We start from the raw sequence: 23,862 nt of genomic DNA, 5'->3' as shown, positions 1-23,862 counted from the left end.
AATGTTTATGCAGCAGGATTAACTTTTTGGTGCACCATTTTTGTGAAGATTCGACCAGGAAAAAATATATTAATATATTTCTAGGAGATAAAAATTATCAAAAGGTATATTAACAAATTCGTGAATAGATACGACAAATTCCACTTGATAAAATTTTATTTTTACTCGAATTCGCAATAACATCCTCGTCGGACGACTTTGCTTAAATCGTGCGCAAATACTTCCTCGGCTCGTGTTCTTTCGTATTAACATGCAATTAATTTCTTCATTGCGCGACTAATCCGATCTACGGGGGGTTCACCAAGAGAAGGTTCACGTGGCCGGCCTCGCGCTTGTTATCCGGTCCGAGTGATGACGATACTCAAGGATCCACCATGTTTTCATTGCCTTTCTATGATTCCTCTCCAATCATTGTTTTATCTTTGTGCGCCACTCTGGCCTTGTGAGCAGAGTTGCCAGATTAAGACTTGTGTCCCCACTCTACCTTCCCCTTCTACGACACTATTCTCCACGCGGTCCGCTCACGTGACGCGTTTCGTTTCTGTCACGTATGTGTCCGGTACTGGCAAAAAGAGACGGGTAACTTCTCCCCCTCAATTCGTGCTCTCTGCCTTCATCTGGCGAATATAATTAATATATTTAAAAAATAGTTTACGGAGACTACAAATATGCGTCTTGTGAATGTTATGAATGAAAGACTAGTCGTGTAAGATAGTTGGAACAATTTCACGATGAAGATTTTAATCTTGTCGATGATAATCGATCTGATAAACCTATCAAGATCCACAGTAATCTAGCCCAAATAAAAGTAATGCTCGTTGCATCACACCAGATATAGCTGGAATCTTTAGAATCTGGAAATCTTCTACGATTATTGTTGCTTAATAATTTCATTCAGTGGAAAAATTGTGCAAAGGACATCGTCACGAGCGTTTGAACTTTCAGAGGCTTCGGATCGATCACGTTGATCTTTTCTCTCGCCCTTCCCCGTTCCAGTCTCTGGAACTGGCGATCGATTATGTTTGTTTGCGCGGGCCCAGGGGAAAGTACTCGTTTCTTGCTTCCTCATTCTTGTCCGATGTCCAGTTCCGATGACCCGGTGCGAGGTCTATGGAAAAAATAGAGAGCATAGGTGGCGTCGCGACGCTCGGCATCGACTTCATTCGACGCGGGACACTTCCTCGTCGCGCAACACAGACACCGCCGCGTTTCGTTCGTTCTCCGCCCCACGTATTGTTTCGCAGCGATGCGTTCTCCCCATTGTATCACGCGAGTCGTCAGATCGCTATGATAACAGCACCGTGAACCAAAAACCGATCAGGTAATTTTGCACCCCGGCGGAAAAATTGCAACCGGCGAAACCACCGGTCAAATTAGATCGGACGCACGACGCTCATGGTGTTCTTCATTGTTCGAAGTTTTACATGCACTTACGCTTCCAGCACTGCCACGATTTTGAAATTCACGCAACCGCTGTGTATCGATCTCATTTTTTATTTAACACTCGACGTGTAACGCTTGTAACGTTGAGTATATGCACACTGATCTCGATGGCGGCTTTATCGTGTCTGATGTGAATTATGTGTAACGCCAATTTTCTTGCATTCCTCGGGAGGTGGAATTGGAAAATCTAGCTATTTATGTTCAAATGATTTTGTCATTTATATATTTAAAATATATATTTGTTCAAGAATCTAGTATGAGTAGCCAGAAAATAACCATGAAATGGCTATCGTTATTTACAAATGTACTTAATATTGTAAATGACCATTTGGTAATATACATAATTATCCAAACGGAAATATTAACGCATACAGTTTCGAAAAAATTATGAAAACGAAGTCTACTCTTCAATATTTAAAATAAAAATTTATAGTGATGATTGGTAAAATGAATACTGTAAAAATGATACCTATTTGAAGCTTATAAGTAAACCATGTTTAGTTTATATATTGCAAACATTAGTATAACACTTTACAATTAATAATGAAGTATATAAAGTTAAATTAATATGAACGGTAGACATTAAATCCTAATCTTACATTTTTTTGAAGAAGTTAGAAATAAATGTTAGCGCTCCAATGGTACCGCCAACATAATAGAAAACTGTAGCAAAACTGAGACACCTTAATTAATTTAGTGACTATCATTTTTCTCGTAGATAACAGTAAATATTCTTGAAAAATGACTATTGACGTGCTTTAAAAAATTGCTTACACTGAAACATTAACACAACGGTTCCCGGTATGTATATCGGGTATGCAAACTAGTTCGCAAGACGCTTGAAATAAACATCGAACTCGATAAATTTTAGGAAAAAATTTATCTATTTCCTTGTGAATGACCCAACTGTTCAGTTTATTTCCTCATATAAATTTCGCGACGCAAATGAAGCACGAGGACCTTCGCGGCTTAGCATCGCTTCTGCGTATGACGTTATTTGTATTACATTTGGCTTCACACGCGACCCACAACCTAGGGAATTCACCGGTTGTTTTTGCAATAGGAAAAGTGAAGCCCCAGTAAAATAGCACCGGCTGTCGCCACGATGAATCATTGTCGATTATGCGTGCCTTAACTGATCGCATGATCTGTTGACACTTTTTAGCTGCATCGGAGTACACACTAGTCGTGAGGATTTCTAATCAATCGTCGCGTGCACATTAAAATTGTAAATAGAGACGTTTGTTCTAAATAAGAAGTCACCGTTGATTAGTAAAATTGGTTGTAGAATTTATCTACATCTTGATTTATTATTCTACGCCACGAGTCGATGCATTTGTGGTTTCAAAAAATTGAATCGAATTAACTCTCCGTCGGTTTGACACCATACAGGCGCAGATGAACCCGACACTAATAAAATCGTGGCTGCAACGCGGTGAATTCGAGAAGTTAGAGAATGTTGTACTCGATGGACGCGGGGCTCGTCTGTTAGGTGAACAGTCGCCGGATCTCAGAACTCGTGTCTTCCTGAAGGGACTCCCAAATTACTTGGTTAGTATAAAGTCACAATATCATTGATAATCGGCAAAATGAACTTTATTTAATTCGATAAAAAACGTTTCTGTGGCTAGACAAAAATCTCTCAAGTGCACGGGGCGGTCGCACGTGGTTCCCTAACAGAGACGCAAAGGATCATCGCGGAGGAGCCAAAGAAGAAGTTAGCAATCGCCAAGGATCCAGCTGGGAGGCCTTTGATCCACAAAGCGGTATACCACGATCAACAGGACATCGTCGAGTGGCTCGTGCAGAATTATCCAGACACTGTGCAGCAGAGAGACAGGGTAAGTTCTAAATTCAATTGTTTAAATAAATCGTCAAAATGATCCAGTGGAAATTTTTTGTTCAAAATTTATTCGGCACCTACCCACCTAATAGGGTGCACAATTAATCTTCATTAGCAATTGTAGTTTAATCACTGCACGTATTCGTGAACGCAAGGAACAAATCATAGACAGACTTGGGCATTAATCGATAAAAATTTTAATCATGATTGATTGATTAATGTGTACGATTAAAAAAAGAGATCATCGAAAAATCGACGATTGATTCAATCGATCGATGAAGTTAATCGTCAATCGTTGATTAAAAAAAGAGATCATCGAAAAATCGACGATTGATTCAATCGATTGATGAAGTTAATCGTCAATCGTCGATTAAAAAAGAAATCATCGGAAAAACATAAAAGCACGTAAACAGAGTTTATATTATAGACCAAATGACAATACACCTAAACTCAGTTTACATTTTTTTCAGTATTCATATATAGTTTTGATTCCGTATTTCATTTCGAAATTTTAGCCGTTAATCATTAATCAATTATCTGATTGAACGATTACAATTGAAAGGTATGTAATCGGTAATCGCAATTAACAACTAAAGTAAAAATTTAATCGTTAACCGCAATTAACGATTAATAAGTATTTAATCGTTAAGCGCAATTTTAACGACTAAACTCGGAGATTAATTGTTAATTACGATTAATGATTGAAGTGGAAATTTAATCGTCAATCGTTGATTAAATTTTTGCTCAACTCTGATCATAGGTAGTAAAATAGTGTTTTCAAAGCATTGCGGAATTTCCCTAATTATATCCAAACAGTGATAAAATGTCGTACGGTATGAAGAAATAAAACTACAATATATCGACCACGTGTTTATCATACCGGTGATCGCGATAAGTAGTAACATCAACAAACTCGCTGAAGGCATTTTCATTGACCATACTCGACACACGTAATGTGAATAAAATTACAAGCGACAATTTAATATAACAAAAGTATTCATGTAAAAAGACCACTTGTTACGACAAATGTATTAATCTGAAGAACCATTTAACGTAACAATTAACAGAACCATCGAAAATGAAATATGAACATCTAATATTCAACAAAAATATAAAATAATTTAATCTAATAAATATAATAACATAAATCATATTGCACGTATAATATAATACATAAAGTATTCAGTATAAACAGAAGAAATGATCGAGCAGTCACAGGCGGTTTCGGGTCAGACAGATCGGATCGAAGCCGCAGCAGAGTTAAACGAACTGCGTCCCCATTTAACTCCACGCGATCGGTTAACCCCATTGCACGTGACACAATTAACCTAAAAAAAAAACACAGAGAAAGAGAAAGAGAAAAAATAGGAGAAAGGAAGACGTTACAATAAACCAATCGCGATCAGTTAATAGAGTTTCGCCTACTTCCGTAACGCACGATCGTTGGGGCCGTGACGGGGATATCGTGACGAGGGCGTTTGCGCTTCTCGCGAGATACCCTAAGGTTCCTGAATAATCGAAAAGCCATTTTTCCCGACGACGACGACGGTCGCCTAAGCCCGCATCGCGTGACCAGGCTAATAACAAAGTGTAAACCACCTGTTCTTCCTTCCCTGCAGTCATCCGAGTTCGTGTCCGGACGCACGCAGGTAGCAGCGCCTCGGATACGTTAAAGGGTGCTTCTCACCCCTTATCCCCTACCCGTGATCTCGATTCGCCTTCTATACATTCGCCATTCAACTGTCGTCGATATCGTTCACTCGGCTGTTACATCGAAACATTCATTCCACGGCCGACGTAATTTTTGCAACCCCTGTGAGCGGTGAGGTATTGGTAGGGACTACTCAATAAATCGCGGCACGTAGCTATGCTATTATTTTTATTCGCGATTGTTTAATTTTGGGAGTTGGAAATTGTTCGAGAGGGGTTGTTTCTTACAATTTGATACTAGGGGATGATAGTTTTGTTTCTGACGGTCCAGCTCCCATCCCTCCAGCTTATTGGACTATAATGTTCTTCAATAATCCTTCATTTATTAGAGAGAGCAGAAGAAATTTAGGAAAAAATTATTTGAATTATGTGAGTAATGAATTTTTCATTCTTGTCTATCATGTCTTCAGGAAGGCAGAACAGCACTACATTACTGTGCAGCCTGCAAGGATCCAGAAGCAATTTGGGATGTCCTCGTAGAAGCCGGTTGTGACGCGAGTATCAGCGACAAAAAAGGCCATCCAGCAGCTTATTATCTGGAAAATAGCTCGGAGATAGAACTGCCGGACACGGAGAGCATGCATCGTCGAAAATCCAGTAGTGCCAAAGAGCGTGAGTATCCTCACCTATCTGTACCAAATCACTATGCACGAATTAGCAAAGCTTCTTCAATAAAATTAACAGACGTCGTTTGTTGCCTCGCGGAAATTATTCATTTCATTTATGAAATGGCTGTCATCTTCGTTTTGTTCAGGAGCTATGGGAATTTTTATATGAATCATATTCATCATATTGACAAAGAAATATAGTATTGAATTTTCAATGAGCTATTTACCTATATAATGATTCGGATTTTATACATTTATGACAAAAATGGGAATGTACAACTTAAAGCAGTGGACATGTAAAAAATATTTAAGGACATCAATGTGTTAGTTTCAGCTGAGTAGGATAATTAAAAGAAGAATAGAATTTTTATTTAGCTCCCGTGTCCTGCAATCAATGCAAACATCTTTTATTTTGCATAAAGATCCGCAGTCTAATAATGATATAGCATTCTCAGATTTGAGAGTCACTTTGTTGTGCAGTAGAACCATGCTAGGAGATAAGGACTGTATGTGATCAGACAAGGAGTGTCAGCGATCTCCCAAGCACAAGTAGACAGACACATGGGAATTAATTATTGCATAAAATAACCACCAGAAAATTGATATTTCTTTAACAATTTATGTCAGAAAATAGTTCATGATTTTGCGACCTTATCATTCAAATCTGGAAATGTCGACTATTCTTGAAAACTTTCACGACTGCTCTTTATAAGGCCAAGTGTACCAAGAATAGGCACCCCGAGATTTATTATTCAGCAGTCCAGTGGATGCAACATTGTCACAATTTGAAACTAGTCGAAGATGTCTGACTGAGTTTCGCTTCAGCTGAATGTGATTAATGATTCAAGATTTAATCGAGCTCGATCACTGCCACGTATTAATCAGGTGGTTGAATCGATTAGGGGCGACTCGATAAATGGATTCCCGGCAACCTTGCAGAAAGCTGCGTTTCGTTCATTCCCCACCTCGTAGGGATGTAGATTCCTTGACTTATACCCTACGGATTCCACCTGTAATAACCGCTCGAAATCAATAAGAACTTAAGTTTGTAAGGCAAGGAAAATTGCCGGGGATCGATAGGATGTCATGTGATGGCCGATCAACTGAGGAATTATGGAGGAACATTCGGAAACTCTATAATTTTCCAAACTCCCTCTAACTATAGAACGACGTACCAGAAATCTCCACGTTCGTTTACTTCAAACAAGTTCCTCAATTACGCTTGTAATTTGCTTAGAAGATAACTTTAATAAAACTCGCAAGGAACTTTGCTGAACATACTTCCTTAGTGTCGTACGTGTACTGAACAATGCAATTACTCTAATCAAATTTTTATACTAAGTGTGCAACGAAACTAATAAAATTCTTGTGAGTTTAAACAATTTCATACACTGCAAGAAAACATATATCAGATTTTGAAGGATTTTTTCTGCTCCTGAAAACAATTAAAAAGTAGTAGACAAATTATTAATTTTATAAAGTAACTCGAGTAACGATTCCAACAGAATTAGGATGAGTAGATTAAGTGATAAACGAATCGTGCAAAATCATTTCCACCATCGCGTGTTTGTAGGTTCAATGTTGATCTAACACTTCCATGTTTAGGTTCCTTTCTCGTACTAGGAAATTGAGGAAAATTATCGGAAGCGATTATGGCTTTCCGATCATCATTACAAAAATAGCACAGTCTTTATGGTCTGGGTTAGGTATGGTCAAAGCAGAACATCGCAATTCTCCAACGAAAATCGGAATGTTCTCTTGGTCATAAACATTTGCGTTCTCTTGCACGATCTACCTGCGCTCTTATAGTATATTCCGCAGTTTACAATTTAAAGGTGAATGCTTAGTCATTCGAGGAAAATTGCGAATACCAGCAAAGCTGTAGACAAGTTTACTTGGTAAATCAATGATGGTTATACTACGTATCGTTATACGTAGTTAAAAATTCGAATCTATCCCTTCGATTGTAATAAAAGCAGATTCATTGTTTTATCGATGCTCGATGCAGATATTCTGTTCTTTAAATGTATTTAACAATATGTTTAACCAAGTACTCCTACTTATTTTTCTATTTTCAAAATTTCGTAATCATATAAAAATGATGTCTCATAATTTATTTTATAATAAAGAGGTTATACAATTACACAAAATTTAATTCCTTGCACGAATGTCTATGATTTAAAAATTTATAGACACTCATTAGAAGTCCTTTTTTAAACGCAGACATGATTTCCAGTTGTGCCTAAACAGGCGGTTTAATGACAGGAAACGTTTACGCCAACATTGATTAACGAAATGACTGACATGACTCTTCTCTTTCTCGGTACGTTGGTCTTAGAATAGCAGGCACGATGAAAAGTGTGCCGTCATTGGGTCGCATGAGCGACCATCGAATTATTGAAAGTTGGGAGTTTCGTTAAATTGATAGACCTCGAAGTGGCATGAAATTGTCATAAGCGGCCGGCGCGGCGTTTTACGTGGTGCACGAAGTCGATGTTCGCCGCCTATAATCCACACCGGCATTTCCGCCTACATTGATTGATCTATTTACCAAGAAAGCACGACGATGTAAACGCCGCGCCGCGCCGCACCGGTTCGAAACGTGTCAGTGATGTGACGAGGTCCGTGCACCCGGCCTGCTTCTAAAAAATTTATTAACCCACCGTCGATCACGCAATCCGCGGCGCAATAAATAAAACGTTACCCACTTTAACTCGCACATTCCCCGGGACTCGAAACCAGCTATTCGTGCAATATCTGCATATTTCCTACTGTAAATAATTCGTCACTGAGTCACGCTGTGACAATGTGATCGAACGCGTGTTTCCTACAGTGAACATCACTGTGACATCGGATCACGTCAATCTCTTTTGATTGATATTCGATTAAAAAGAAATGACGATGTTCTAGCGGGAGAAAACCACCCCTAAGCATGACTGAATGAAAAATTGTCATATTTTATGAGGTACAATATTAAGACTTGTGTCCCCACTCTACCTTCCCCTTCTACCACGCTATTCCCCACACTTCCGCCGCACTGGCAGAGAGGGGGTAATTGTTTCCCCTCATTTGGCGAATCTGGGTATAAGACTGTAACTTGTAGCTTCATATATGTATATATGTATAAAATCTTATTATACAAGCCTGATAATAATAATATGTAGTATTAGGAAATTAGTTAAAAGTTATGTGATTCTTTTTTGTTGGAGAGTTTCTTTGTACTGCTTTGGATTGTTGTTTCCGGTGAGATGTTTTCGAAAATTCGATTTTCCAAGCCGTTCGATATGTTTTCGCTCTGCCAGCCCTGGAACAATGGGAGTATTCAGTATGAAATCGATGCTCACTGCTCGGAGGATTCCTCCGGGTATCTAAAATATTTATTGCACTGCTTTAACACGCGATGTACGGTTGCAAATGCATCCGCTGGTAAATTCTTAACAGAACCAATCATACCGCAAGACATGGAGGCCACATCTTTATATTTAATTTATGAGTCGAATTATATAGACGTCTGATTCGGTTAAATCGTAATGACTCCGTGCTTAATCAATACACTTTCAAGCTCCTAACTTTTATTAAAAGAACATAGAAGGACATTGATTCATGCAGAATCGTTGTAATAGCTATTAATTCGAAGGGAAATGTTTCTGTTACAGCCCTGGACGTGAAGCCTTCTAATATTAGAATATGGATCCACAACCGAGATATCGGCAAACTACAACAGGTTTTATGGGAAGGACATGGAAACAAATTGCGCAGGGAGACCAGCAACAACCCACGCGTGAAAAGGTTTCTGGAAGCTGTACCCTTTATCATGGTTTGTACTTTCCTCCAAATTTTATATCACTCCCTAAAGACTGTTTTAATTTTGTAAGAAATCAGCACGTTAATAATAACTCGATTATTATTAGAATATGAGCAACACTAATCCCTTTCGAAGAGCAACCTGAACAAATAAAATAATTTCGGTATTGTTCTTTCATAGGGCACCGTAAAAGAAATTCATACAGCAGCAGTAAATAACGATTTGGAGGATCTCAGGAAGAAAATCGACTCCACTTCGCCCATTGTCCTTTGTAGTAAGGACTCGAATGGTTTAAATGTCCTGCATAAGGTACTAATCTAAAAAATGACGACGTTAAAAATTGCTTTAAATATTGTTAAATGAATATGAATTAATAAAATGTTATCGACACAACAGGCTGCTGGATTGGGTCTTACAGAAATGACGCGAGAAATCCTGTCGACGTATCCTTCAGTCGTGGAAGCACAGGATAACGACGGCAAAACAGCGCTGCATTATGCAGCTTCGGTAAAAGATGACGAATTGTACAATTTGTTAACAGAATATGGGGCTGACGAAAGTAAATTAGACAATGTAAGTGATGTATATACTGCAATTATATTTGCTTGGTGTTCCTGATTTTAATATTTCTATTTTCGACACCCGTTCAGTCGATTGTGGGATTTTATTAATTAATATCTTTTCCAATCAGAGATCAAAGGCTGCAGCTTTCTACAAGAACCGACCTTCGGATATAGACCAGGGGCTCTTAACAGTTATACCGGAAGCGCCTCGTGTTTCCGGGGTTTCGTACCCTAAACACTGGGATTGGAGGATTTTGGAAGCCGAAGTTCCCAGAGGAATGAAAAAGGCAGCTAGTGCAGACATTGATAGTGCTTTCGGCAGCGCTGACTCTGCGTCGAAGAAATACAGTAGATCTATGGAACAGGTATTGACGAATTAATTACATTAAACATTTTAAGAAAAAGCCTCTGCAATAGCTTGATAAAATGCTAAAACATTTTCTCTTATCGGAATATTGTAAAATGATCAGTTTTTCGTTAAAAATAACACATGAACAAGAAGAGTAACGGGAGACATATAGGCATTAGGCATCTTTGTAGAATAACATACACAGATTTCGTTGAAAGGCTCCCAAACTAAAATGTCTTTTGCAATACAAAATTAACGAATCGTTTTCGAACAGATAAAGCGAGCAGAAGGCGAGCAAAAAGACCAGGAAGATTCCGGAAACGCGGAAGAAGCTGACGCTGAAGAAGGTGCAGAGAAAGCAGAGGAAGCTGCAGAAGATGCAGAAACTGCAGAAGCTGCAGAAGACACAGAAAACGCAGAGGCTGCAGAAGATACAGAGGCTGTGGAAGATGCAGAGGCTGCAGAAGATGCAGAGCCTGCAGAGACTGCAGAAGATGCAGAGGCTACAGAGGCTGTGGAAGATGCAGAGGCTGTGGAAGATGCAGAGGCTGCAGAGGCTGCGGAAGATGCAGAGGCTACAGAAGAAGCCGAAGAAGCAAACGAGGTAGAGGCTGAAGAGAACAACGAAGAACAACCGGAAGGGGAAACAGCGAATCCCGAAGAAGGAGAGGAGAAGTCCTCGGACGATGACGTGGTGACAGGTGTACCAGCTGAAGAAGCGGAAGAGGCCAAAGAAGAAGAAGAAGAAAATGCAGAACCCGAGGCTGAAGAAGAAGAAACCAAAGCAGATGATGCAGATGCAAAACCAGAGGATGCGGAACAAGAAGACGAGAATAAGGAACAAGAAGAGAGAAACGAGCCGAGCACCGGTGATTCTGGGGTCGATGATCCAGCAAACGACGAAGACCAGGTACAGTCGTCATAACACTTAAAACGAGTCCAGTTTCAGGAATCTAATCTGCTGGCACGCACACTTACAAATATACAGGGAAACGCGAACTGTGAAGCAAATAGGTACGTTATGTTGTCGGTGTATGTAAGTTAAGAGGGAACACAACTGTGACAGCAACAGTGAATTTTCTGAAATTATTCGACTCTTCGTTAACACTTCTGCAAATTGTTTCGTTCGTTACTAAAGTGGGATAACACGTCTAAACTTTTTAATTTCTTGACGTCTAAAAATGTTTGATAGACAATATTATTATAAATTTTAATTTAGTAGATGCATATTAAGTATTTTTTAAGTATGAGTTTTTATTCGACCAGTTCAGCTCTATTTACAGGAAATGATTTGAAACGTCCAAGGATTCAAGGACTGTACAGAACTTGGATGTAAATAATTAGTTGACAGTCGTATATTTGATTTAATAATGAAAACCAATTGTTAGAGTAGTGCTGTTCCTCCTTAACGAAACTGTGAAAGTAGTAGGAAACTCAACAAACTAACCGACGATTCTAGTCCGATGAGTGATCGACAGTGGTAACAACAGTGTCAGGATGTCGTTGTGAACTTAACAAATATTATGCAGTATGTTCTTTGTGACGCACAAATATATCAATAAATAAATGACTGAACAGAAGAGACCTCTGTTATGTGACTTTTGAACAGTCCCATGAATTCGCATTCGAATTTTCGGAAGGTTACACTCATTCTTTCGTTTTTCTTTCTACAACAATTTCTTTGTAAAGTAACCACACATTCAACATTATTTTATACACATTCTTATTCGCTTTTCTTTTACCAACGTATTCTCTCAACGTACAAGTTTACAGAAACATGTTAAATTCGACGCGCCATGACCAACCGTGGGACATTTTGCAGCGCGAAAATTCGTTTGCACAAGGTACAATAACTTCGACGTTTGCGCGCGGTCGTCGACGAAAACAAAATTAAATTGCCACATGTCAAACATGAGATTCTCGAATCAATTAGAGAAACTCGTTAGATCCGTCACGTGGCACGATCGATCGTGTGCACGCATCGGCACGCAATGTAGAGACACAGAGACGACAACGGGCGATCGATTTAGTAGATTCCCACGTGCGATTAGTATTTTCACTATTGATCGGCACGTGCGCATGGTTTTCCACCTGTACATGATCGGCAGGTGATCGCTGGAGAACACGAGGAGCTTCCGGAGACAGAGCTGAACGACGCAAGCATGTCGGCGGACCCGGAAATCGAGAAGCTGCTGGAGAACGGCAACATGGAGCAATTAGCAACGTTGGTACTCAACGGGGAAGGCAGAAGACTGGTCGGACGACACTCCGGGAACCCTGAACTTCAGGCTTTCATTGATCGAGTTCCTTCCTACATGGTATTTCCCATTATTCGTCTTGTAAAAATATCTTTTTTTTCTACCTTCACCTTTGACTGAGCATTGCAATCCGTTTTAGCATGCAAATCGGAGGCAAATTACTGTTTTTACCGACGACGCGGTGATTATTGGATGATCTATATGCATAGTTATAACTCGTGGCTTTCAGTTTTTACGCCATTTTAATGAGCACGCACTGCGTCATACCGAGTGAACAAGAGTCTCCATCATTCTTGATTGGAAGGTTTATGCGATTAATAGATTACAATGGTTGATTCGAATGGTACCGAGTAATTCAGGGACGACTGGTTGTTGTCAAGTTGTTATATTTGTTTCACTGGTTTCCACAATCTTTGTAAAATTAATTATCATGGACGTTGTATCATTACGTTTGAAATGTTTATCGTGGTTCATATATTATGAAATGCTATGAATAATTCAGATAGGTTATCTGTCCGTCTATCGGACCTATTTCGTCAAACTGTAACGTTGTTTGCAAATTATTTATGTACTTTGACGAAGGACAATTCTATACGAATTCATTCCATAAATAAAAACGAAATGTTAGAGATCTTCCGATTCTTTCAGGGAAAAATTCACGCAGTGCACATGGCGGCAAGAGAAGGGAATCTGAGGGATCTACAAAGTGCATTGGATCGTCGCAAGTTCGCAGTTGCAAGAGATGGCTCGTCTCCGCGAGGTTCCACGCCGCTTCACGTTGCTGCTGTTTTCGGAAACACTACTATCATCAGGTATCAAAATCAAATTACAAATATCACCTATGAAAAATGTTTTTCACTGAATCTAAAATAAATGCTGTAACGATGGACAGAAAACGTAATTTTTAATAATATAATTTTATTAATAATGATATGCAGTTGTTTGTTAGAGTTTAGAGGGACAATCTCTTTTAGATTCTTCTCTCTGGATTGGCCATCCAGTATTGGATTTCGCCATTCATGGGAAATTTATGTTCTACCTGCCCCCGTTTAGTTTTATAAGTTTCTTTTAATAGAGCTAGCAAGCGTGAACGTTGTGGGGGAGGGGGGAAACCACGTTACCTTGACAAGTTCCAATCAAGTTCCATCGATTCACGTTTATTCTATTAATGTTTCACGTTTCCTTTAGGTATCTGGCAGGCAGGTTTCCAGAAACCACAAACGCGATCGATCTAGATGGCCGAACACCCTTACACTATGCGGCAACGCTCGCAGACAACGGCCATTACTACAACCTTCTGCTTCACTTAGGTGCCAATCCTCAGATCCAAGACAATGTGAGTACAATATTTCCAATACTCAATTATCTGTGACACAAGACACCATCAATTAACATTTACAATCATCCAAAATGCAAATTAAAAAAATTTTAAATGCAAATTTACCACCTTCAGTTTCTAACAACTCACACTTTATCGTATTCGATTTTTTCAAATTAACTATCTAATTATCGCTATATTTATAGCAGAGACTTCATTTTAACCCTTTAAGGTTTTTTCATCAAGTCCTAATTTTATAACGTAGATTTTAAAAAAATAATATAGTAACTAGACACTTAAAGGATGAAACTATTATTAAATGTTAAAATGTGTGTTCGGGAACCTCAAAGGGTTAAACCGGAAATATTGTTGAATCCTGTGCCAATGTTTGCGAATTTATTTTTTGTGCTCGCGTAGTTCGGACACAAGGCTGACTATTACAAGCAAGATCAATCAGAATTCTCGCATAAATCATTGCTCCGTGCTTTTGGAGCGGACGAGAGTCTCGCCGACGAAATGTTGACTGACAAAGGTACTTCATTCAAACGTGACACCTGCGAGCACCATCGATCACATCAGATGAAACTGTGCGATCATCGTTCAGAGCACTATCGAGACAATCACTGCATTACTTTCTTTTGAAACCGTGTACTCAAATTCAAATGATATTTCTAGTACAATCACGTTGCTTCTTCACTTTGATCCTGATGTGACATTGCCACACAGTCACGGATTAACATCACATTATATAGCTCACTCTTCCAACGAGCATACAGACAGAAATGTATGAAAATAGTTATGATAGATACGTCAATTTATTGAAGAACATTGCAAACATTTAGCAATTGTGAAGAGTTTGTGCTACCTTGTCATTTCTTGAGATCCACAAATTCTTCATACACTAACGCATGTTTTATCATAAGTAGATGTTGAAAGGAGTTTGGTGACAGTTTCAGCTAAAGGTGTCGTTTCCAGAAATGTTAGACAACTTGAGGACACATGAAATATATAATCACTTGCACCAAAAGTGACGAACTGGCACATAAAATTGTATAGCCGCCATCCCCACTTCACTAATACATCGGATTGTCACATCTCTGTCACTTTCCATCAACTGCAAACTATTATGTGGGCGTCTTCGAGTATTCACGACCTTTTATATTTTCACCATCGTGTCTGTGCAAACAGTGCAGAAGTGGTCACCTTCGATTTTAAACATTTACAATTGAACCGTAGATATTAAAGAATTATTTACGAAGTGGTCAAACACATTTATTACTTGTCAAAGAAGTGATTCACTGCCAATTATGCACATTCTGTGCCTAACAGCCCTAAGAAAGTACCAACATTACTTCAAAGCTAGATCGTCCTCAAAAACATAGTCCAGTGCTAGCTATGCCTACATCCGCTGGCAGAAACTAAGACACCGTTAGACCCAAAATGTCACTAGGCTCCCACGCCCCGTAATGAATCATTGAACCACCCTGATCAGTCCCGATCAGCACCATCAACGCCATAAAAACCTGATTAACAAATCCTCGGCCTTTCACGTTTCGCTGATCGTCTCGCTCCCGGACATCCCGTGGTCCTGTTGCTCGAGACGAACAGTTCCCGGAGGCGATACGGTGTCAGCTCGCCGGGACATAAGCGAGCCGGAGACCATAGCTACTCTGGAGAGGTGTTTCCGATTGCTGGCAGGCAACAAGTACTATCCTGGTCTGAAATCAGCGGGGAACTCTGGTACACTGATCAACCGTTGCCTGAAACGGCCCGTGTTCGATCGTATCAAGCACCGTGTGACTCGCATGGACCACAACCTGTTTGATGTGATCTGGCCCGCTTTAAAGAAGCATGGCACCTCGAACGGCAGCAGCATTGTGAGTACCTCGTACTCGACTGTCAGCACCGGCTCCGAAGACAACGACGCTGTATCCGTCGTGGCGCCGGACTTCGAGAGCTACACCGTCTTCATGGAGTTCTTCGACCCTTTGATCAGAGACATCCACTGCGTGACAGCAAGTGGCGAACTACCCGATCATCCTTCACCGAGATTCTTCCTGCCAGAGGACGACGATAGGATAGAGACGATAGACAACATCGACGATGCAACCATAGCCGCGATAGAGACCTATGATCTTGATGTCCAGGCGAAATACATTCAGGCTGCGACGATAGAGTGCTGCAGAAACTTAGAAAAGTATCCATTCCCATTGACTCTAACCGTGAATCAATTAGAAGACGTAGAACGTGTGATTACGTCTGAACTAATGAGTCCGGACATTTCGGGGATTATGGCTGAAGGTAGCAGCGAAGACGAACCTGGCACCTATTTCACTCTGAACGAAATCCTAGACCAACCCAGCCCCATTAGAGCCCAATTAGCAGCCGCTGGATTATTGCTACCAATTACCGATTTTAATTTACACGACGAGAAACGATTACATGGCAGACACTGGCCTTATGGTAGAGGAGTTTACGTAGCTTCGGCGGGCGATTTAGCCGCCTGGGTGAACGTGCAGGATCATTTGAGGATTATCTGTCGAACCGGGGATAACAGACCAGGTCTGATAGGAAGAGCCTATGCGAGGCTAGCAAAGATTATGGTGATACTCGAGGAAGCTCTGACGTTTCGAACAGACAGGAAGTTGGGGTTCCTCAGCTCGAGACCTTACGCTGTAGGGAACACTCTGAGGTTCACTATGATCATAAGATTCCCGGAACTGTCGAAAGAGTACGATAACCTGAAGCATTTGTGCGTGGTGCGAGGACTTACTGTTCGGGAAACAGCAAGACACGATACTGTCAAGGTCACTAACCAGCAGTCTTTGAGCATCACGGAGATCCAGACTCTCCAGGACTTCTCCAGGGCCGTGTCGAATATCCTGGCGTTGGAGAAGGAAGTGGCGATAAACAACTCGATGAAAATCGCGAACCTACTCGCGGGAATATTTCGGAAACGCAGCAGCGCGAAACGTTTTCATAATTGACTGGATCGTTAATGATCGTCGAGAAGGGGGGAAACGAACGTTTTTTTAATACGATATATATTTTCTTTTTTGATATTGGTATAATACGCTTACAGGAGGGAACCGTCTGTGATAAATCTTGAGCCAATATACATACGTTTGACTGCCAATTGACCTAGATCATTAGCCAAAACATGATTGGGGGGAGGAGGCGTTGGAAAGATGTGCGTGAACGTTACTCTCTCTCTTTCTCTCTCTCTATTTCTCGTGCATCGTGTCACGATGTAGTCGAATCCGAATTATAACGTCTGAGTGGAACGCCGGAATATTAATTAGGTTAGTAAAAAAAGTGAGCATCATTGGTCCACGAACAATTCGTCAACGACACCATATACCGCTTACGTGAATTGATTGTATGTACGCATCCGGGGTCAGAGTCCGTTTCAAATTGATTGTTCCACTGTCGCTAAGCTTCGGCAGAGAGTTCCTATCAGAGCTTCTTTATGTGTCACGCACGAGTTCGATGTTCACAGAAAAAGAGATAGCGTAGCACATGTCTTTCCAACTCCATGTACCAAATCTTACAATGAATATTTTTACCGATGACTATTTTGTGTACTTCCTTCTACGTGTACGGGCTGTTCTGTAACTGATGATATTGCCTACGAAAATTTAAGAATCGCAATTCGAATTAGAAAGAAGAAATCGAATTCTGTACAAAATCGAATGCAGGAAGATTATAATTGGAGAAGATGTTCTCCATTTTTGAAGAAATTGTTCCTTAGTGAAAATGAAGGCCACTTTCCATGATAAACTTTATTGTTATGTGTTTGTATATTTTTTAATCATACAACATCATGATCTTTCGATTTCGATCATCAGTTACAGGATACCGTATAATATATACATGGAAAAAGAATTGTTTAATGTGTGTCTCGTGTACCCTTTTCAAAACCGGTTTGTTAACATGTCACATCGGCGTGTGTATATGTGCTCGTACAAATTGTGTATCATCTTGTGTCGAGTGAAGCATTTTATGTATGTGTGTATGTACACTGTTTTCAGAATGGGAAAGTTTGCACTGTCTCCTTCTGCATGCGTTTTAAGTTCGTTTGATTTTGTTTATTGTGGATGCTTCCATGCCGACAGCTAAGAATCACTAAAATGCTTTGATATCGGAATTCGAGTGGATATTAATTAAATTAATTAATTAAAGTATGACGTATAAGTTGTTACTTATTGTATAAATCAGTATGAATTTAGTTTAGTATAGATTTTATTGTTGTTTCCAGAGGACCAGCTCGAGATACCGATATTTAGAGAAGAGGAAGGTCGATATTTGGCGTCATGTACGTAAAAATAAATTTGATTTTGAAATTCCGCTTTTTAAACGAACTGATGGGAGAATGACGATGTTTTGCACGGATTATGTTAATAGCTCTCGGCGATCCACTGCTGAAAGGATTAACGGAAGTTGCTAATGCAAGGCCGAAAGATCCAGTCACTTATCTAGCGACGTATTTATACAATTTTGCTAATAAGAGCAAGGACTCTGCACAAGACCAGGTAATTCGTGCTAATCTATTCGAATAATTTAAAAAAATCTATTGTCGACTTTTGGAAATGATTGAACGAATTTTAATGAATTTTGTCTCAATAATTATGCAGGAACCTAATGTTTTGATCATCCCCGATCGCGAAGAAGGGCACGTAGACGATGGAGAGAATGAAAACCCCGATGATGATGCTGGTTATCCACAGAGTCCAGGTTCCGATGTGCCAGAATCAGCTTTTAGCAACCCTAACAGAGTAATTTTACCATGAACGATTAAAGGAATCATTGAATGAAAAGAATTATTTATGAAAATTGTTTTCTTCCTCCAGGATGAGCACGGACAAAGCGTAATTCATTTCGCGGCCATTCGCTCTTATTCGAAGGATGGCTTGTTCCATCTTCTTCAGGAAAGCCAAGTCAATATTGGATTCAGAGATGAACTGTACAGAACTGCCAGAGACGTTGCTGAATTGGCAAACATTCGTGAGAATGTTGACGAAATTGACCGTTATGTGGCTTTCTTGGCAGCGAGAGGTGAAAAATTAGAAATTAATTAACACTACCAACTGGCGATTGTTCGGTCACGGTTCTTACGAACTTATGGTTCACAGATGAGGATTTTGCTTTGATCAATTTCTCGTAGCGACAGTAACTTCAACGTTCTTGTTTCGTTTGTTTTTATTACTGCTGTTATGTTTAGGCGAGACAGAAAAATTGGTGGAGCTCTTATTGGAAGGATACGACCATATTTTAGATGTTGAAGACGCAGGTGTGAATATAGTGGAAATTGCAGCTGAACGAGGACGAGATGCAACAGTGCAATTTTTGCAGTCCATACCAAATTACGTGGTAAAATACAAGAGCTTCAATAAAAGCATTATGCACAAAATTTTTCAATGAAAGTTTTCAGCGAAACGAGTTAAACAATATGTTGTTTGTAGGCGCAACGCGAAGACGTGCATCACGAAATTCGAACGGGCAATATCGAGAGAGTGAGAGAATTACTGCAGAAAAATAATGGGGCCGGAAAGCTGTTAGCAATGGGGAAAAATCCAATGAGCAGATGCGCCCTTCATATTGCTGTTCTTCGCGAAAACGAGGAACTGGTCGAATTCATTGCCAAAACTTATCCAGAAACTCTACGAATCGGAGATAACGTAAGTATTACAGATTTCATAATTATTAGAAAACAATAATAAAAACTTCTAATAAAATGCATACTTACAATACTATTCGTAAGCTTCGTCTCGGCTCGAAATACTTTTCTTTTATTTGCACCCACTTTCCGCGTTAAACGTTAGTACACGCACAATTCTTCTTTTCCTTTGCACTTACTCGCGTCTACCTATTACCAGCGAAGAGCAAGTCAATAAAGATCACACGTTTTATAAAAAAATTTACCATCATTTATTATAAACCCAGTTAAAGGAAAAATTCTCCGCATTTCAGTTGGAGAGAACAGCCTTGCATTACGCGATGGGCCTGGAAACGGTCGAACAGTTGAGCAACATTCTGACCAAGTCGGGTGCAAAACGCATCGTCAAAGATCTGGTAGCTAATTTGATCGATTTCTTTAATCTATGAAACAATTCTTTAAATAACCACTATAATTTACGTTTCAGAAATCGCGGCAACCTTCTTACTACTTCATGAACAAGTCCGAAATCGAAAGGCTTCAAGAAGAAGAAGAAAGCCTGGTCAAGTAGAATGCGACCGAAATGCTAACTCGCTTGTCGGTCATATTGTTTAAACATACAATTCCAATCGAATGAATATTCTAGATCGACATACATTGAGAAACAGACGTAATACGACAGTGTGCCACTTTATTCTCTGTATTATGACTATATCATCGGATGTCGTTTCTCGAAATACGTCTGGGCATACAAACGAACGGTTAGAAACTACTCTCCGCAACCCCATGTAAAAAACGAAAAAAAAAATTAAGTAAAATAAAGAGACGATGGTTTTGTATAACGTACCCACGTCGCATAATGTATATATATAATACAGTGTTAGCGATATAGAAATAATAAATAAACAAACAAAAAAAAAGAAAAGGGACTAGTTTCCTGCGTACACACGTTTCTTCGACTAGTCAGCTTCACGGTTGCTATCCTTGCCTTTTTAGTCTCTTAACTCGTCCGCGTTAACGACCGTAGATCCTCGATCATTATCTTTGTATATTGAGTGCTCGTTGATTCACGGCGAAAGAGAAAAAAGGAGATTGAGGCGAAGGTTGTAAAGCGTACAAAGTATATCTGCTACGAAATAAGATTATTTATCAGGACATCTACTACAGTCGGAGAGGCTGAACATTATACTAGTGACGCAACCCGTGCAAGGATCGTTCCGACCCCCAAGACACAGCCACGATACATGAGTCTGCAATCCGGGAAGGGAACATTTAATCGTTCGCCAATGTGTCGCCATTTTTCCGGGATTCTACCTTGCCCCGGCGTCGATCGATCGGACAAACGTGACTAGCCTTCGAGTCCTCGAATTCTCATTTCTCTTCTCTTGACGTCCGCGCATCATTGGTAATACGTGGTACTCTTTTGACTGTTCATCATTGCTGGCTGGTTATGAGTTCTCCTGCCGGTCGATGTACTCGCATCGTCCTCTTCAGGGTCGTCAACGATTCCCTGCCAAGGCGTCGGATTCACGTACGATGGCTTCGCCTTCTGATGAGCTGGTTGGTTAAAATCATTTTCTAAATTTTCTTTCAGACCAAATCTATGCACTCACTCACGAAAGTATTCGAACATTTGCCAGAGAAAAGTTCTGCAAATGCAATACATATCATAGAAATTTTTAAAATATTAAAATTTTTTTTAATATTTGTCTATGAAAGAAAAAGCCCCAAGGCTTTACTGCTTTTTAAAAAGTAAAAGCTGATCGGTTACCTTGAAATCCCACCAGAAGAACATAACTAATTTAATAAAAAATATAAGCAACGATCCCTCCATCTGTGTTCATGATCATTTAACTCTGCATAAATGACGAAGTCACTTTCATTGACATAGCAGTTCTCGATAGTAGTATACATAGTCAGAATATAAAGTAAAGCAGCGAAACTAACGCAAAAGTCCCTGCGTAGCAGGTTTAGGCTTGTTCCGCGCGTTCTTCCTCCATAATTCGTAAGCCTTTGTGCTCTCGTCTAACCTCTTCTTCTTTTCCTCGTCAATCTGCTTCTGTTTCATCGCCTCTCTCTTCTGACGAGCTATGCGAACATCGGACACATCAATTTAACTAAAACAATGCTATATTGGCTTCTATACCTTTCTCCTCTTCCTTCTTCTTATGCTCCCACTGTCGAAGACACAGAGTCTTCATCACAACACTTTTATCCTCGAACTCTTTCAATTTCCTCTGCATATCCATCTCCTTCGCTACCATCTGCTTCTTCCTCTCTTCTTCTTTCCTCTTCCTCTCGGTCCACCTCAGAAAATTCTCGCGTTCACGAGATTCTCTTTCTTCCTTCTCGCGAGCTAGCTGATCTATCTCCATTTGCTTTTTCCTCTCGACTTGGTCCTCTTCATCTTTCTTTTGACGTGCCGCCTGCTGCTTCCTCCGCATCCATTCACTATAGGGGATCTTCTTCAAGAGGTCATCGTTTGTCGACCTTGCCTCCGAGATACTGATGCTGGACAACGAGGCTGTAGAAACTTGCACGACACGATGTCCGTTCAGAGTGTACCTATGTGTCAGGGTTTGAATAACGAAACATACTATACTCTGTTCTCTTTAGCTTCATTTTATTTGACATATCATTTTCCCAATAAATTAACACCAATTAATTAATGTCCTAGTATTGTTTAAAGATCATTGAAGCAATTCTAGTAACGATGAGAAGAAACCGCTGGTTTTAGCTACCTAGCTTGCTAGTTAAGCTAAAAGTATTTAGCTTAGCCAACTATCTATTTAGCTACCCAATACTGCCGCGCGAAAGATAAATTGATTCGGCCATCGGATTAATGAAAAAATACTGAAGACAACAAACAATCGCGAATATTTGCACACAAATTCACCGTGTACCTCTGCACTTCCGGATCGAGTAATCTGGCGGAGCAAAGTTCATCATTTCCGTCAGCTCTGCCAACAATCCTGCACCTTCTTTCAACCCTGTTGGAAGGTCTGCACGAGATGACAGACTTTGAGCGCAACGGTCCGTTCTCCAAGGAAGCAACCGGCGAATTTAGCGAGTAACAACGATACGTGTCCTGGGCTGAAAGGTCGCCGACGTGGTCTTCGAACGAGGTCGCTAAATCATTCTTGATAGACAACGTGGACATTATGTCGCTCATTTCCGAAGAATCGCCGCAATTACCTTCCATCGTGGCCCCATGATCTTTGGAGCTGACCTTCACGCGAATCTGAATCTCGCGTTCCTCGTCTTCGTTGTTCAAGGTCTCGGCGTAAATCGCTGGATTAATGAATCGAACTTCTGCGCCGGACCTAGAGCTCGAAGGAATCAGACCGTTGCTGATGTCTTTGTGACTGTCGTTGTAAGTCAACGGATTCGACCGATCGGATGCAGCCAGACGCATATCACTCGAGACGTTAACGTCCCCTCCGTTTAGCATTTGATTAAAGTTATCTCGTTTCCAATCGTACCATCTGTCAGCGTCGCTGTCAACCATTGTGTCAAGTGCACTTAACCTTGACTCAGTAATATACGATGTGGATTGATAATCAGACAAAAGTGTGTCGAATTTTTCTAGGGGCACGTCACATATCGTTGGCTTGCGGATCGCGTTTTCCAGTTAGCTCCGAAGAGTTCGGATAGAACTCGTGGATGCGCATTCGTCCATCATCCACGCGATGTTGCACTTTTCGCTCACAAACAATGACGAATCCCCTCTTAAACGGCGACGTTTAATTGGTTTCGCTTTGCGATTTAGTGAGTTATTCGGTCAATGTTGCCACGGAGCTGTTTCGCCGCACGATTCGCGCGCAGATTTTGATAATTGCGAGGGTGTCGCCTTCAGCCGGAAGGAACACCCTCCGTTAAGCGACTTCTGGTCACGCTACACAACCAAGACTCGACAGTGGTTTAGTTGATTCACCATGGACAATTTTCGCAACGAAAATAGATCACGCTCGGCGATGTTCGATATTTCGAACGCGGCGGGTTTTCCGTTTGCTGCGTTCGAACATTATAAAAATAATACTCCGTCCAAACGTCCCTCTTTTCTTAGGTCACCCGTGCAGCCGATGACAAATTATAACACCGCTTATAATGATTTCATCATTTTTAACAAGGATCGTTAGGATAATTTTTCTTAAATCTTGACTGCACGAACTGGCTCAACGAATGGTACCAATTGTTGTAATCAGAATGCATGGCAAGAGTATTGAAAAACATCGTACAAATGAAAAATGAAATATGAAAATATAATAGTGCCGAGCTAAAAAATGATTTACAATTTTACTATATTTCA

The 23,862-nt window shown here is 40.2% G+C and overlaps 3 protein-coding genes across 3 annotated transcripts; 2 read left to right on the top strand and 1 right to left on the bottom strand.

Moving 5' to 3' along the window:
- Window positions 1–1,175: 1,175 nt before the first annotated feature.
- Window positions 1,176–20,475, top strand: LOC143211690 (uncharacterized). Its single transcript, XM_076429585.1, has 21 exons — window positions 1,176–1,321; window positions 2,836–2,994; window positions 3,075–3,284; window positions 5,407–5,608; window positions 9,261–9,421; window positions 9,590–9,718; window positions 9,806–9,982; window positions 10,101–10,337; window positions 10,596–11,231; window positions 12,430–12,639; window positions 13,228–13,391; window positions 13,768–13,915; window positions 14,315–14,429; window positions 18,156–18,212; window positions 18,302–18,429; window positions 18,532–18,672; window positions 18,748–18,952; window positions 19,119–19,267; window positions 19,360–19,575; window positions 19,868–19,969; window positions 20,041–20,475. Exons 2-21 carry the CDS (start codon window positions 2,842–2,844, stop codon window positions 20,122–20,124), a joined length of 3,624 nt encoding a protein of 1,207 aa, XP_076285700.1. The 5' UTR covers window positions 1,176–1,321; window positions 2,836–2,841; the 3' UTR covers window positions 20,125–20,475.
- On the top strand, window positions 15,376–18,379 carry LOC143211555 (arginine kinase-like; the record flags this gene model as incomplete). Its single annotated transcript, XM_076429336.1, has 3 exons — window positions 15,376–17,199; window positions 18,156–18,212; window positions 18,302–18,379. A coding segment is annotated over one exon (1,509 nt), but the record flags the coding sequence as incomplete, so codon positions are not given.
- On the bottom strand, window positions 19,086–23,855 carry LOC143211692 (uncharacterized). The gene is made up of 4 exons (XM_076429587.1): window positions 22,457–23,855; window positions 21,700–22,118; window positions 21,501–21,641; window positions 19,086–21,110 (listed from the first exon to the last, which is right to left on the bottom strand). Exons 1-4 carry the CDS (start codon window positions 23,059–23,061, stop codon window positions 20,953–20,955), a joined length of 1,323 nt encoding a protein of 440 aa, XP_076285702.1. The 5' UTR covers window positions 23,062–23,855; the 3' UTR covers window positions 19,086–20,952.
- Window positions 23,856–23,862: the final 7 nt, after the last annotated feature.

This window comes from Lasioglossum baleicum, chromosome 8 (assembly GCF_051020765.1).
Source record: "Lasioglossum baleicum chromosome 8, iyLasBale1, whole genome shotgun sequence".
In the NCBI taxonomy this organism is placed as follows: domain Eukaryota; kingdom Metazoa; phylum Arthropoda; class Insecta; order Hymenoptera; family Halictidae; genus Lasioglossum; species Lasioglossum baleicum.
Note: the sequence above shows the minus strand (reverse complement) of the source record. Positions and strands in the feature narration are given on the sequence as shown.